The sequence below is a fragment of the Oculina patagonica genome, chromosome 12, assembly GCF_052425735.1.
Source record: "Oculina patagonica isolate OP01 chromosome 12, crgOcupat, whole genome shotgun sequence".
NCBI lineage: Eukaryota > Metazoa > Cnidaria > Anthozoa > Scleractinia > Oculinidae > Oculina > Oculina patagonica.
Genome location: NC_135769.1, coordinates 25502243 through 25518562, shown reverse-complemented (window position 1 = coordinate 25518562; position 16320 = coordinate 25502243). Strand labels below are relative to the sequence as shown.

The 16320-nt window shown below is 38.1% G+C and overlaps 2 protein-coding genes and 1 long non-coding RNA gene across 5 annotated transcripts; all 3 read left to right on the top strand.

Moving 5' to 3' along the window:
- Positions 1 to 102: 102 nt before the first annotated feature.
- LOC144633865 (uncharacterized) lies at positions 103 to 10085 on the top strand. 3 transcript variants are annotated; one of them, XM_078492764.1, is made up of 3 exons: positions 103 to 214; positions 1200 to 1292; positions 9618 to 10085. In XM_078492764.1, exon 3 carries the CDS (start codon positions 9625 to 9627, stop codon positions 10030 to 10032), a length of 408 nt encoding a protein of 135 aa, XP_078348890.1. In that variant the 5' UTR covers positions 103 to 214; positions 1200 to 1292; positions 9618 to 9624; the 3' UTR covers positions 10033 to 10085. The 3 variants fall into 3 exon arrangements, with proteins under 3 accessions (XP_078348890.1, XP_078348892.1, XP_078348891.1); XM_078492766.1 differs by lacking the exon at positions 103 to 214 and having other exon boundaries at positions 976 to 1292; positions 9625 to 10085; XM_078492765.1 differs by lacking the exon at positions 103 to 214 and having other exon boundaries at positions 1026 to 1292.
- LOC144632549 (uncharacterized) lies at positions 2899 to 4765 on the top strand. The gene is made up of 3 exons (XR_013566917.1): positions 2899 to 3008; positions 3343 to 3468; positions 4692 to 4765. It is a non-coding gene; the product is annotated as an uncharacterized LOC144632549 (long non-coding RNA).
- A 1265-nt stretch (positions 10086 to 11350) lies between the features above and the next one.
- On the top strand, positions 11351 to 16043 carry LOC144631982 (hemagglutinin/amebocyte aggregation factor-like). Its single transcript, XM_078490570.1, has 5 exons — positions 11351 to 11509; positions 13410 to 13634; positions 14237 to 14419; positions 14834 to 15029; positions 15721 to 16043. The coding sequence occupies exons 2-5, from the start codon at positions 13424 to 13426 to the stop codon at positions 15767 to 15769; spliced, it is 639 nt and encodes a 212-aa protein (XP_078346696.1). The 5' UTR covers positions 11351 to 11509; positions 13410 to 13423; the 3' UTR covers positions 15770 to 16043.
- The last annotated feature ends 277 nt before the right edge of the window (positions 16044 to 16320 follow it).

Genomic DNA, 16320 nt, shown 5'->3' with positions numbered 1-16320 from the left:
AAATATAACGGAAATGTAACGATCGTTTGAAGCAGTTCGAAAAATGGGAAAGAAATTCAATAATAACGACTCACTTCTCTTCTGCACGTTTGTTATCATTCTTGAGGAATGATATATGGAGAGGAAAACAGTGAAATTCAAACTCCCTGAAATCGCTTTGAAACGGCCGCCCCAAACCGCCACGGGAACACAAGTAACACACAGAAGAGAAGAAGTAAGTCGTTTTTACTAAATTTCTTTTCCATATTTCGAACCGCTATAAACGATCGTCACATTTCCATGCAAACTCTTATCTTTATGCTGTTACGCAATGTCTTATAATGTTCGCGCCTCCCAAGGAGCTTGGGTTACCTGTGGGATTTTAAATTGAAGTTTACCGGACCGTTTACTTGAATATGGTTTAAAATTCCGAAAATCCGTCTCGGGAACAAGAATATGAACTTTATTAGTACTAAACGGATACAGAGTCAATATTAAAAGTTTGTAAGGGTGTAGTTAGTGGTGTTCATCGTTTCGGCAGTTAATTTCCAAATTTATTATTAATGTTAATGCGAGCTTGGAGATTGGCGACCGGGGGCGGAAATTCAACAATTCAGGCTCGAGATTACTCGAGAAGCAGCTATTTACTAAGAGGATGCAGGTATAAGCAATTGATTATCCTTGTTCCTATTACTCAAATTGCTGCTTTAAGCGGATAAACGTTGTCCACTTAAAAAATATAACACTGTCCCTTGAAAAAATTAAAAGTAATCATTACCTTGAACGATTATGCTCTTTTGGTAATTAATGATATATTTTCCGACCTCGAGGGAATTAAGCCAGCTGTATTTACTGTTTCTTCGTGAATAACTTTTGAGACTCTATCGATATCACAACTGGATAAATATTCTTCGCTCTGCAAACCTCGCATTATTCAGGCAATATATCGGACATCATCTTATAGGAGTGTACAAAAGCCTCTTAGGAAGGTTTTAGATGTTATACAAAATTACATTCCTTATCCGCAAAAACTTATTATTAATATAGCGACATAGCAAGATTCTTTTACCTCGTGTATTTGTTAATCACGTGTTTTTATTATGACGCATAGTTTTCAATGTGATGTGAGAATTGTCAGCTGTGTTTAAAGTTTTTGTTTGAGTTATGTTGATTATGAGTTTTTTCTTTACGAAGGGTGTTCATTGTCGCTAATCTTTTAGCTCACAGAAGGCTTGTTACTGCACTAAGGGAGAGATCACTAAATCAAAGGAATCATTAAGTGCACAATCTTTGGATTTCAGTAGTAAGCCAAGGTGAGGGTACGAATCTTATGAAATTCAAACTTTCAAAATAATTTTTCAAGTACATATAGTTTTTTATTCGTAAGCTGACTTTCAATGCCATTTTTGAACTTCGTATTATTAGTTAATTTAAAGGTTTTGTGAATGCTTTTTGTGGAAAAGGAAAAACTATACCAGGGCCAGGTTGTTCGAAAACCGTTAACCACTAATCCCGGAATTAAAAGTTGATCGTGGGTTCAATTTCTAGGCTTGTATAAGTGTTTTTATTGCTCACGTTTTGTGTTTAAGATACACCAAATTGCAATAACGCCATCAATAAAAATGAAAAAAGCCAATTAAATAGGAGTTAATAAGCTTAATCATCATAGCTGATAGCATTTACACGACACTCACGAGTTTATATCTGTACACATTGTGTAAGAAGATAAATTGATTTAAGTGTATTTTAAAGCGTATTGAGGCTAATTCTAAAAGCGAATTTCAAATATTTCGTTTTAATGTCTAATTTATTACTATTTGTCTTTTTCCATTTTGCTTTTTTCCATGACAACGTTATTGCAATTAGGTGTAAGTCGACGGCAAATTAACTGGAAGTCGTAAAATATAAACAGAAAATTACAGTGAATAGTAAAAAAAAAAAATGAAATCAAAACTCACGCTAATCTGGGATTAGCTTAGTCGCGCTTTGAACAGCCCAGCCCAGGTTTTTATCGTAATGTGTGTCTGTTTTATTTTTTGTTTTACTTAGGAGTTTCGAAAATGCCTTTGGGAATTATTTTCTGCACTGCATGTTATAAACTAAAACAGTGACCTTGTCCATGTTCAAATTCTGTTCCTGTTATGGTGCGGCATTACAGTGCCTGATGCATAATCAATTTTGTTGAAATGTGAAATGTCGCCTCACCAAAATGGCAGGCAGTGTAAAGACATCTCTGTTTCCAACTAAAAGACTCTTTCAAGAACGAAAAATCCACTAAATTAAAGTCTCAATATTCCGGCTTTGGAAAAACGAAGCAGCGGAAATGTTGCTAGAGGGTCTGAAAGGGGTTTAGTGTTTAGTATTACTTGCCCATAATTTTTAGCGGAGCTCCTTAGCGGCCCGTAAGGGCCGCAGAGCGGAGCACCATACCCATAAAAAAAACACATGTAAAAAAAAAAAAAAAAACACATGAAATAAAATAGGAAACCTTGCATCCGAGTTTTCATGGTCATCATGGCTAGCGGCATGCCTCGCGGGCGCGTACGGCGTACGGTGTTGCGCACATCCGGGATCTTGAAAGGTCTTGACAACTCGCGCAGTACTGGCGCGAAATAATTTTGCAGTGTGAGGTCTCTTGGCAAAGAAATTTTCAAAATTACTACGTATTTTTAAATCCTATTCAGCTAGTCTGAAAGTTAGAACTTGAGAAAAACATATTTATTTTGGCTCCTTGTTATGCCGATGACTACAAACGAGAGCAGGGTAAACTTAACTTGGAGGAAACAGGGTTTAAGCGATTTGCGACGGGAAAGAGATCGCGAGAACTCGCGAGAGATCCAGAAAACCCGGACAGAAAGCCGGCGAAAAAGTATAGCAAAGCGCCTGTCGAACCTGGTAGCAAAGTAGCGAAGAAAAGCGACTAAAATAGCATGAGAGGTGCCGAGAAAACAGGCAAAGAAATAGCGGAGAACAAGGGAACGGAGATAAAACGAGCAGACGAGTGTACCTACTGCGGCCAACTGGTGAAGGTGAGTACAAAACTGCAGTGTTTCCGTCATTTAATATCTCTACGTTTTGTCTTAAGCTTACTTTATACGCAAAATAAGCTTATATTTACGGCACATTTTACTTGCTTTCGCCACTAAGCATTTGCTTGTGACATGAACAATGTTGAAAAATACTATTCGTTAGAATTCAGTTTTACCAGGTTTTACTGATCAAATAGGAGGATTTGATTATGTAAACAAATAATTGTTGGGCCTTAGAGGAACGAAATCACAAAGAGTATCACTTCAACACATCTCGAAGAAAATTAAGCTTACGATTTTTAAATGCTTGTGATATGATTATTTTGTTTTACAGTGCTGGAAGAGCAGCTGAGATGAGAATGAAAGTGATGTCAGTTTGCACGAAGCACCTGGAATTTCGTTAACTCCGAGTGAAATAGATCGATTCAGTGTATGCAGTTTATTGATATTCATGATGGAGGTAAAATTACTGTTCATTTAGTCAGAGTAAATAAACTTCAGCTTCATTACTTAGCTCTTTCGTTCCCAAATATATTAAATAATCCACTTGTCATGTTGTTCTGTTCACTATTGAGCGTTCATGTGGATTACATAACAATGTCAACAATTTTGAGATTTTTAGGTCTGTTTTGCTGGTTTCATTCAGAATGTCAACAGTAAATGCTATATTTGTCATAAAAAAATCACAATCTTGTTGTGGAATTTGGAAAATGCACACAACAAAGGTTAATGACTACTGGAAAACTGGAATCTTTGTGAGTAAATTCATGCCATTTTAGACACTGTATGCAGCTGTGCATGCAAACTTATTATTAATTAAATGTGTATCTTTAAAAATCTTAGTATTACTGTTAAGAGAAAAGCTTTTAAGATGTGGCAATGTTTTTCCTATGCATGTACATATATATATAGGGGTAGAGGGGAGGGGGAGTATTTAAAGGCCAAACCTTTTAATTAAGAGGGGGTGTAAGGGTTTGCAGTGATGCTTTGAGTTTATTAAAATATTTACAGTAGAACCCTGCTAACTCGAACTCTGAAGGGAAACGAAAATGAGTTCGAGTTAGCGGGGTTTTTCGAGTTAGCGGGGTAATTGATAGTTTACTGATTTTTAAGCACTTCAGTATACAGTACTGGGCAAATTGAACTTATCTTGCCAGAAACTCTAAAGCGACCACACATTCTTTTGTTAAGAGTGGAAAATGACTGTCAAATACATGATCTGTTCATTGCTATAATCAATGGGCAACCGTTGCGAGTTGCAAGTTCCGGAATTCGAGTTATCAGGGTAAAAAGTTTGACCCAAATTTTGTTCAAGGGAAACAAAATTTAGTTCGAGTTAGCGGTGTTTTCGAGTTATCCGAGTTCGAGTTAACCGAGTAAAAATGACTGAAAAGTGGGGTCAAATCCAAGGGAAATGGAAGTGAGTTCGAGTTAGCAAGGTTGTTCGAGTTATCCGAGTTTGAGTTACCGGGGTTTTTTTTCTGTAGTTGACTTCGCAGTTATCAGTAAAAAAAAATAGTCTGTGCTGATACATCTCTGTTAAATATATAAGGTATCCTTTCGCATCCAGTGGTTTTGCTTCACTTTATACAAGCTTGCATTAAGTGTTTTGTTTTATAAATTATTGATATTCATGCCAATTAATCAATTTTAATTTAATCTGTGGCATTTGACTTTTTTCAGGGTTAACATGAGTTTCAGAATTTGCAGAGCCACAGACACAAAAACAGAATGTGGACAAGGACATCAAAAGAAAACAGGAAGGATTAAGATTATCCAGCTTGATGTTTGGGTGTCTTCATGATGCCATTTTCAAGAGACTAGTAAATTACATGTAAATTGAAATCAAGAAAAGCTGCAAATGAGCAAAGTTTATATTTTAAATGTTAACGTATTTACAGTGTACTTCAGAAAACAACTTCTTGATTGACCTGTCTCTTTCACATCTTTTTAGATGTAACAAGGGCATTATGAAGTGATCTTTTTAAGAATATGCAGCCAAAACAGTAACAGCAGAAATGAATGGGAGTTTAAAATTGCTATTTTCAATGTTTTGGCTGGTAAGAAACCACATGTGACCAAGCTAAAATCTCTTTGGCCGGTTAACATGACTTGTAAGTGTCCAAATATTTTGAGCCCTCGACTACACAGGACTTACATGTAGTTGTCTAATTACTGTATATCATAAGATCTTTGGTTGACCTTGGGGGAGGTAGTGGAGTTAAAAAGCAATGTAATAATTTGAATTTGGATTGGTAATGCTGAAACTGGTGGTACTGTAATTCCAAAGTATAGACGTTAAAATCGTGATTGCAAGCAATATGCAATACCAATTTCATTCTTATTATATAAACATCAGTGAAATACCAGGAAATCTTTCGCGCGAAAAAATCATATCTTCACACGTGAAAATAACATGTTATCTTCACATGTGAAGATATCGATTTCGAAACACTTTCTGACAAGTTTGCCCTGTTTCAATGCTGAATGAGCCAAAGTAAGCCGATATTTAGTCGAAATATCTTCGAATCTTCCTCGGCAATCTTCGGCAATCTTCGGATATATTCGGAAATTTTCGGAAAAGTTCGGAAAATGTTCGGAAACATTCGTACGACCTTTAGACAACATTGTGTAAATGTTCGGAAATCTTCGGAAAATGGTCGGAAATCTTCGGAAAATCGTCAAAATCATCGTTATTAGTAGGTTTATATAATAAACAGAATATTACATGGTTGCTTGGAGATATGAAATTTATCTTCTCGTGTTCAAATCGATATCCCACTCGTTCGCTGCGCTCACTCGTGAGATATCGATTTGAACACTCGAAGATAAATTTCATATCTCCGCGCAACCATGTAATATCCTCTATTTATGTGTTGTATGCTGCGTACAATTTATAAGAACAGCTATAATGTTATTTCTGAGCGATTTTGCTTGTCGAAGCCAAGAAAGTATTACTAAACATCATCTTGATTTGGAAAAATCTAATTTACATTTACTTTCTACACACTAATTTACATATGCGATTTCTAAAACCGGTTTCGTCTACGACCTCGTCAGTTGTTCGCCATACAAAATTTGAATATAAACATACGTCATGTAATAACACGCGAAAAGTAACTACTCGACACCAGGTCCTTAACATTTGTTATAAAGACTCGGAAACAAATGTTTTTCAGTTCGCTATAGCGTGAAAGGAAAGGGATCTTGCCGCAGTACAGGGGTAACTTACGAGCTGGTGTGACAGGCTTGCTGTAACAAGTACATCGGAGAGACGTCACAAAGTGCTTTCACTCGCGGGAGAGAACATCTGAATGCTTTGGAACGGCGGGAGGAGAGCTCTGTGATGTGGAGGCATTCTTGTGACAGGCATGAGGGGAACGTTCCAAACTTCGTAATGAATGTAACGGGAACTTTTCGTGACGACGCTATGCTGAGACAGGTCACAGAGTCGGTTGACGAAAGGAAGCTAATTAACTCCAAAAATGAGTGGAATTATGTCCGTATCCCAAGAACTGTTATCACGCTATAGCGAACTGAAAAACTCTTGTTTCCGAGTCTTTATAACAAATGTTAAGGACCTGGTGTCGAGTAGTTACTTTTCGCGTGTTATTACATGACGTATGTTTATATTCAAATTTTGTATGGCGAACAACTGACGAGGTCGTAGACGAAACCGGTTTTAGAAATCGCATATGTAAATTAGTGTGTAGAAAGTAAATGTAAATTAGATTTTTCCAAATCAAGATGATGCTATAATGTTAAAATTAGTGAAATATTCTAAAGCCAGATAAAACTTGCAGTATCCATTAGGTACCATGAAGCAACCAAATTGTGACTCATTTGCTTACTTTGTGAACTCCATGACGAATGGGCAACATGACTCCACAAAAATGTGTACAATAAAGCATACAAATTTTTAAAAGAGCAGTCAAAGTATTGATGCTATATTTTTTTCTTGCATAGTTTTATACACAAGCAAACATGATTCTATTTTTTCTGCGTAATCAAAGAACAAAACTGAGTTTGAGACTCACAAACAATATTCTATCTTCCCAGAATTTTTGTTTTTTTTATTTCTGTAAGTGAAGTGAAACACCTTAAGAGGAAGGGGACTCAAAAAGACATGAAAAAGTAAAAAAGGTGCTATCATCCTTTTTTTTTTTTTTTTTGGGGGGGGGGGGGGTGGGATGGGGTTACAGAATGTCCCTTCTTTGCTTCCAGTTAGTTTCACTCCGGTTTGCTTGTAGTTAGGTTCACCCCTGTTTGCTCGCAGTTAGCTTTATTCATCCGGTGTGCTTGGGATTAGCTTTCACTCTAGTTTGCTTGTGGTTAGCTTTCACTTCGGTTTGCTTGGCATTAGCTTATGGCAATATGCTGTAAACCCTTTGCTACATGTATGACCTCTGCCATTTCCATTCAAAATTAAAATATAGGCAAATAGTGAAAATAAAAACGAATGAATGAAAAAAAGAAAATTAACCATATTCTTAATGTAGATGTATATTATTTCCTTTATACTCTAAATGTTAAGTGATTTGCTAATTTACCACGTGATATGCCTATCTACCCCAACATGCAGCCCTACTACCCCCTCCTTATCTACACGAAGGTTACATAATTACCAGTTTTGCAGCATAATTTCCCATCCAGACTTCTGGATCATAATGCTGTCGGTGGAATTAAAACGTTTTGATTGATTTTGTTTGTTCTCGGCTTATTTGGTGTTGCTGCATACGGTACTCCCATATAAGGGCTATACGGGTATGTGCTGCTCAACAGGGTATGCCTTTTGCCTCTCTGACTCTGAAACAGGGTATACAAATCACCCTTTTGACTGTGGAACACTATCAAGTTTAGCTATGAAACTCCGCTCTCATTGGTTTTTCTCCAAGCCACAGACAAAGTCAAGTGAGCGCTTTGTGATGTACGCTAGTGTTTTTATATCTATCTTCATATATTTTTCATTGTGGATATTGTCTGGAACAGGGTACCTATTTTGCACTGTTTGTCTGGAACAGGGTCGCAAATTGAGCCGTTTTTCTCCGGAACAGGTCCAGAGTCTCAGCGACTAAGTGGCACACCCCTTTAGTAAATTTTAGGGAGTACCTCTTCCCCCCCCCCCCCCCGGGACACGGTAAAAAAAAAAAGTAAGTAACAATATAAATATTTATAAAAATAAAAAAAAAACGAATATTATATTCTTAGCCTTAAAATTGTACAATGGCTTGAATTCAGATTTCAATAAAGTGCAAAATAATTAACTGGGGAGCTCCGCTTTTAGGCTTGCCTAAATCTTATTGTTTGCTGTTAAAATGGCCAATGTTTTAATTTTTGATAATAATATAATAATAATTTAATATTTCTAATGCGCAATTTACTGTTTTCGGAGAAAATACTGTTAAGTGTTTGGAGGTTTTTCTGAAAAACTCATAGATAGTCTTTTGACATTGTAAATTCTTATCTGCTCTTGGCAAACCAGTAATGTAATCACTCATGAACAACTTTGAGCCTGTGCTGTGCGTTCTCCTCGGAAATCTTCGGTAGTATTTGGTTATCTTCGGTAGTCTACGAAAATCTTCGGCAGTCTTCGGGAATCCTCGGCAGCATTCGGAAATCTTCCGAATTGATCGGGAATCGTCGAAAAATAGCCGAAAATTTCTTTCTTATACTAAACTAAATAATATTGGCATTTTTGGAGGAGGTTTTGTTTCTTTCTGGATAAAATTTGCTGATACAGTGAATTTTTTTTTTACTCTTAGTGTTAAAATGCCTAAAACTTACCTGTTTCATGTTACAGAGCCAAACGTCAAGTGTTTAGTGTTATCAAAGTTTCCCCATTCAGACCCACTTGCTAGTGCTCGATGTTTGGGCTTTGTCAAATGCTTCACAGAACTTCTTTTAAAATTGTGTTCTAATTATGTCTTCTTTTCTTTTGCGTTTTCAGTCTCCAACTAGACATTTTTAAATGCCAAGTAACGATAATCATAGACCATTTCCTCATACAGCAGGCGAATATCAGGAGCATATCTTGAGTAAAAGATACAATGCTCAATTGCTAAAATTCTGTTGTTTTTTTGTTTAAATGGGGAGAGCGAGTGCCATACGGTTCTGGTTTGCTTTACCGACTTTGAGTGAAAGCAATTGATTTCCTTATACAGTAAACACCAGCATATAAGAATACAGCTGTAAATGGATTACGAACACCAGGCTGAAATTTGGCCAATAAAGCCCCATTTTTATAAGGACAAGATCAGCCTAAAAAATTCAGCATGTTCTTATAAAATGGAAAAGGTGTCATAATTACATAAAAAACAAGTGATTTTATTCATCATTACCTATTATGAAGGACAGCCAGTCATCTCATCTATAGGCTCAACGATACAGTATTGATTGTGATTAAAATCAAAGAATAATTATTAATTTAAGCTAATTTTACATCTAGGGGCATTTTTGGGTAGTATTACTAATATAGAAATTTAAGAACACTTTGAGGCTGATTTGTCACTAAGCACCCATTAAATAAGAACCCGATCAGCCTGACCTCCGAAATCATGAGTTCTTATATGCGGGTGTTTACTGAATTCGTATTTGCGTTTTTTTTTTTAGAGTGAAGATGGCAAAGTTGGTGTCCGCTTTAATAGTTGTGGTGATTCTTGGAATGATGATAAGTTCGGCTGAAGGATGGACCGGCAGACGCCGGCGACGATGGGGAATCAGGATTCCACCCATTCCACCCATTCAACCACCACCGCCAGCCCCAACACCGGCTCCAGCGCCAGCCCCGACGACGACCCCAACGCCGGCCCCGACGACCCCAACGCCGGCGCCGACGACTCAGGCGCCGACGACTCAGGCGCCGACGACCCAGCCGCCGACAACACAGCCGCCGACGACGCAGCCCCCGACGACGCAGCCACGGACGACCCAGCCACCGACGACCCAGCCCCCGACGACTCAGCCACCGACGACGCAGAGTCCGGAAGAAATTGATGCTGACCTGCTTGAAATGTGTGAAGATTAATAAGAAATATTAGCCAAAAATATCCGCTTCAATAAATGAATGAAGTTACATGCTTTTGTTGGACTGTTTTCCTTGTAAGCTGTATCGTCCCCAGAACATTAAAGTAACGTTAATTATAATTTAACTCAAGCAATCTTCCTTGGCAATCATCTTTTGGTAAATTTTGTTTCTGTTACGTCGTTTGTATCCCTTCATTCCACCTGGCCGGGGTCATTATGTTGTGTTCTTGGGAAAGACACTTTACTCTTATAGTGCCTCTCTCCACCCAGGTGTATAAATGGGTACCGGCGACATAATGCTGGGGGGTACCCTGCAATGGACTAGCATCCCATTCAGGAGGGAGTAGAAATATTCCTAGCCGCTTAATGCTATCGAAATCGGGACAAGCTCCGGCAGTATGGGCCACTTGGCTCGAGGATTCCACCGAAGGATTTTCCTTTTCCACTGTTTTAACTCTGAGGCTAAATGTAATGTTTAGCAGATGAAAGCTGGTGAAGGCCTTTTAAACGCGAGGTGCGATCATGCACTGTCAAGTCGGTTAACATTAATCAAAGTTGTCGCTTTGAAATTTCTATTTAGCTCTTGTCCTACTTCATTGTCAGTTTCTCCTTCGTTAAAAACAGTAGTTGGCTTCATTGAATAGCATCATGCTGGTATAAAATTCAAGTTTGCGAGTTAGCGTTATACGATGGGAGAGAAGTATCAAAGAAATTTTAGATGAAGGTATCGAATTTCGTCGAAAACTGTCTTTTCTGTATATATCCCGATGAAAAACTGTTTCTCGTGTTTGATATATTACTTGAAAGGCCCTTATAATTATCTAAATTACAGCTTTCCCTACCCTCTTGCATACCCCAACTCGTGAAATCCCTTCCCTTTTATACCTAGAGCCTGAAAAGGTACTTCTTTCGTGCAGAGCACCCAACCCACTCCCCCCCCCCCCCAACCCTCCTTATAGCCCACCATAGGGAGTACTCCCGAGCTCCTTCTGTAGGTACTTGCGAATTGTTAGGGGAAACTGGCAAAATGCTAGGGAGTGGGGGGGGGGGGTAGGGGTGGGATGGTAAACTACGATTGACTAGCACCCTATGCACGCAAGAAACCGGATATTTAAGCTCTGTTGTCCGGGTGCAAGCCATTGTGGCACGAGTGCGTGCATACCTAGCGCCATCTTGTAAAGCTCTTTTTTTTAATTTGTCTTTGTTTTGAGGAAATAGTACACTAAAAATAAAACATTCCCAGGTCTCCTACGTTAAGCCCCTTTAATTTTACTCATTGTTGACAAAGTCAGTTGAAAGAGAAAATCTGACTGTACGATAAAATAAATATTTGAAGTTTCCACTCAATTTGAGGAGATTAAAATTCATTAGTAAAGGACAAGAAGTGTGAAGTGAAAAGCTTTAGCCGGTTTTTACAAGGCACTGATAAATCGAATATCATCTAATAAGGACGTGTAGCGAAAGAACGTTTTTAACAGGTGGGTTTAAGATGTGTTATGTACTCGAACTCCTTATCTACACGAACTAGTTAGCTAAATGTTTATTTGGTCTGCAGCACTGATTTTAATCAAGTTCGCCAGTACCTTTTTATTTCTAAACCTCTCAAGTCATATCGACGATGACCCTACGCAGAACCATAGTTTATGCGCTGGTTATTTCGTTCTTATACAACTGCAAACGATGCAAGCTTAGTTAAACATACAGTTGAATCCCGATAACTCGAACCCTCAATAACTCGAACCTCCCACTAACTCAAACCTTTTTCAATTCCCCTCCAGGTAATTTTCTTACTAATTTTACCCTCGACAACTCGAACTCCCGATAATTCGAACCTTTTTCGGTTTCCCTTGAAGGTTTGAGTTATCGGGATTCAACTGTATCTCTTTAAATTTAAAAGGTCTTTCTGCATCAAACTTTCTTTATTCCTAGAGTGAAACAGAGACCTCTTCACAACGTAAGGAAATTTATATAAAAGTACCAATTCATTTCCAAATGTCAAAGAATTATTTTCTTGGTCAGTTAAGATGGAATGTCAACTCCTTTTTACGCAGTTGAAACAAAAGTAAATGTTCTGACCTAGGATTTGATATTAAAAACTGCATGAATGACAACCTTGTCAGTTTCGTGTTCCATTCAGTAAATAAGAGTTACCGGGCAATTAACGTAGGATATTTAGCTCCGAACTAAAAAAAAACATTGTCCAACATCGGTATTCAAAGCTTGTTATTGCATTGCGAGTAATAAAAACAACCGTGTATAAACGTAGTCCTTAAAACTGATGTTAGAACGTTTTACCATTCAGAGACACTTAGTAAGAACATAAGTGCAGACCAAGAGACTGAAATAATTTCCTCTTGGTGCAGACGTAACATTCAACCGAAATTAACCTCTTGACGTCATCGTAGAAGGGTTGTCAACATGCATAAGTCTCCTGTCTACTTGTTTGTTAATTTCGCAAATAAATTTAGTTTCAGAGTTATTGCTTGAATTATTTAAAATTTAAAGACCACATTAAAGCAATCAAAACATTCCACCGTGATTAATTAACCATGACGATCATCTTGAGTACATTCCTATGGTGTTAAAGGAGCTACTTCACTGGGATTTCGCAGATTTGGTCTTAACTGTTCTGAAATTAGTGTAAGACAACTTAACCCATGAAAATCATCATCTTTGAACGTGTAAAGGAAGATACAACCTTAATTTGTGGATAGAAATCAAGCTACGGCTATAAATATCGATTTTTAAGACGCGCGGAAACAACTTGAAAAATCAAGTTGCAATCCATTTCCATCCGAGCCATCCGCAGCCAAAGATGCTCGTTAACAGCCGTTTCAGTGCTCTAATATAGCCATTTTTAATAAAAATGGACCATTAATTTTAGGTGTTCCGCGACACAAATACAAATATAAATTTTGGCTGTTCAAAAAATCTGTTAACATCTACATCTACATCTACATATAATTAGGTCGGTAAAAATCTTAAGATATCACACCAACCGTTAAAAACTAAAATGAATGTTAAAAATGTTAAAAACTAAATAAAACTAATACAATAAAATATTAAAAACTATTGACTTACTTAGATTTAAAACTATTTACAGACGTTATATTTACAATATCATCTGGAAGGGAGTTCCATTCACAGATTGTTCGTGGGGAAAAAGGAAAATTTAAAAACATCTTTCTTTGACCTAGGAACTAAAAATTTAAAATCGTGGCTCCCACGGGTTCTTCTTTCATAATTTGGTTTAAGATGGGCAGCTACTGAGAAATCGGTCAGGTTGTGGGAGAGTGAAGGGCATTGTCCGTGACAATGCCCTTCTGTCTTTCATAGATACAGCTAAGAATGTTTTTCCTCTTTTTCTTGTTGATACAGTGAGCGCAATCAACATGTCACGCGCTTGGGTATTCCTTTGGATTGTACTCTTTTGCGAGGGGCTGATATATATCCATGGTACCCAGACCCAAACTGACAAAAACAAGGAAACGTCGAGAGTATTAAAGAAACGCGGCTGGTGGTGGGGCTGCTCAGGAAGCAAGCCCGGTGGGCATGCGTGGAACAATAACTGGGATGGGCGTCTTTTCTTTCAGTGTCCACCAGGTTAGTTCATTTTATTCGACCGCTTCTGTAACAAAAAGCGCGTTCCGTAATTATTGTATCATCACTGAATGGGATGCCTACATGATTCATTCAAAGTTCACAGGTAATAGCGCTAAAAGTGGTAAGCCACGCTCTATTTTGCCCTTACATACTTTTAAAAAAACGTTTCCGTTTTGTATTTGGCTTTTTTTCGACAAGGTAAACAGATTGAACAGTTTTTAAAACTTTTGTACTTGGATTCACGAGCCACCTTGTTCTTTTTATTTATTTAAGAAGGCTCTGAACTTTATCAAACTAAGACACCAAAGGAAAAAAAAAGTTTATTTTTGGTCCATCAATAAAGCTAAAAAGTAGCACCATGAAAAGAAAAGAAAACGTTTGAACTCAGTTCGGGGAGAACTTAAAAACTCGGTGATTTCAGTATGCCGTCGCAGTTTTTCGGTGATGCGAGCTTCTTCTTTATTATTTTGAAAAAGCGCATTTTTTTTAATCACTTGAATTAAAATTTTCATTTTTACTAAAAAAGTGTATGTACCATACTTTTTATTGTCGATTCAAAGTGTAACATGCCAATAAACTACGTATACGTTGCTCTCTTGCAGCCCACTCCATTTCATCGGTCTACAGTATTTTCCGGGCCTGTAGAAAGGATCGCTTGTTTGAGTTTAAGTGCAAGTACACCTTTGCTGGTGGTTACTATGGAAATCACTGTCACTGGAGTGGCTACGTCAACAGCTTTGATCAGCCAATCAACTTCAGGTGTCCCAATGGGCAATTTTTGGCTGGTATGTAACTTGCAGCTACCGTGCAATGAGTTATTTTAAATTAAATATTTTCTTGATGAGTTATATGGGTACGCAGGTGTGAAAGTGCGCGATTGCTCGAATGCAAGTGCGCCAGTGCGCGATTTGTCTAGGCGTACACAGGACAGGAGAAGCCTTAGTCCAGTCCCTAAACTCTCTCATCCGCGCGCCCTTCATAGGCGTTGACCCAGGTGGATTCATCCCCTATAAAGGACGCACGAAAGTGAGAGTTCAGTGACTGGAATAAAGAAGCCTTCTCCCGTCCTGGTGAATGAGTGCGCGAGTGCGTGATCTCGTGCCCGCTTGAGAGTGTGAATTTTGATGAGTGCGTGAGCAAGCGAGTGTGCGAGTTGTTGTAAGTGCCTTGTGCTTAACGTCCTTCACTTATTTAAACAGGTGTCGATTCTTATCATCAAAACCATCAAGAAGATCGCAGGTTCAAATTCAAGTGTTGTGGGCATCCCTCCGGCTATCATGTCAGCTCTTGCTACAAGACTTCCTATGTGAACAACTGGAGACAAACGTTGAACTTCAAGGTTCAAGACTTTCATTATCTTGTTGGGGCTTACAGTTATCACTTGAACAGTCAAGAGTAAGTGGATTGACCTTTTAAGTTTTGTTACACTTACAAGTTAATCAAATTATTGAGAAAATATTATAAGAAATTATTGAGAAAATATTAAAAGAAGGTAGGAGCTAAGATGAAGTAATTCTCTCCCCACCCCCTTCCCCACAACTTATGTTTCGTCTTCCCGATGTCGCGTTTACTCTGTTACTTTAGGCCTTTTTCAATTCTGTTGATACAAAATGTTTCGCCGACTCCTTTATTAATCCTAATCTTCCTTTTATTGGCCTAATGGTCTCCCTTTGGTTCAGGTGTCTTGGAGAATGCTAAACGAGAAAACTATATTTTATAGCAAGACATTTTGCAGCAATATACGGAAAAACGATATTGAAAAATACACTGAGAGCCAAGCGATGTGTACAGTGTGATGGTAAGCATCCAAAAGGGGCGAGTGCAATGTAAAGCACGCTTAAGAACTATTTCATCCCAAAGTCGCTTGATCATGATTAGTTGGAAACGAAATACGCTCTATACCTCACACGCCTTAGCCTGGGAGCCACTGCCTTCAAGAATGCCTTGTCATAAAACGAGCGGAGCGCGACGGCTGAACACAGGTTACATAAAACCCATTGTGATGTTGTTATAATGGTTTCTTTTTACAGTAAATTACACTTTGATGCGCAGGTTTTTGTTAACACGTCACTTCTTTAACTTTCAGGGATCGCCGCTGGAGGTTTGAAGTGTGCAAGATCCCAGATGAACCATGAGATGCATACAGTCTCTCTCTCTCTTTTCATACAAATCCCTCATTCAGATATCAGTAGTGACAATTCCTTGCAAAGACTCGTGCACGTTAGCGAGTGGACAGAAAGTTCTGTAGAAGCATTAAGAAAAGAAAGTTCGTTTTATAGTTCATTTACAACTGATTAAATGTCTGTTACAACAAGCCTACATGTTTTACCATGTCTGCGCTCATCGTTAACTCCGGCATCTGTAGCATAAAGCGACAAGGAGTATTGTAAATGTAATTTTTTATCATTATTTTTTAGTGTTCATGCATCGTGATAGCTAGTTTGCAGGCATGCCACTGAAACAGAGGAAACATATTTCCCTGAATTGCATGCTTTTTAACGCACACTGCAGGGTCAATGCAAGTTGCAGCTCTCATGAATGGCTCGCTACATTCCAAAGAACAATTGAACAACCAACAGGAATATCGGAAAGATGAACGGTTATTCGTTTGCCTCACGATGGAATCCCATTGAGTTGTTGATTCCTGATCGTGAGACAAACAAATAACCGTTCATCTTTCCTATCA

What these genes read in the sequence shown, in the direction of transcription:
- LOC144633865 (XM_078492764.1), top strand. Translation starts at nt 9,625, where the DNA reads ATGGCAAAGTTGGTGTCCGCTTTAATAGTTGTGGTGATTCTTGGAATG.
- LOC144631982 (XM_078490570.1), top strand. Translation starts at nt 13,424, where the DNA reads ATGTCACGCGCTTGGGTATTCCTTTGGATTGTACTCTTTTGCGAGGGG. An exon ending in TTTCTTTCAGTGTCCACCAG is followed by an intron (nt 13,635 to 14,236) that starts GTTAGTTCATTT and finishes GCTCTCTTGCAG; the next exon opens with CCCACTCCATTTCATCGGTC. An exon ending in TATCACTTGAACAGTCAAGA is followed by an intron (nt 15,030 to 15,720) that starts GTAAGTGGATTG and finishes TTTAACTTTCAG; the next exon opens with GGATCGCCGCTGGAGGTTTG.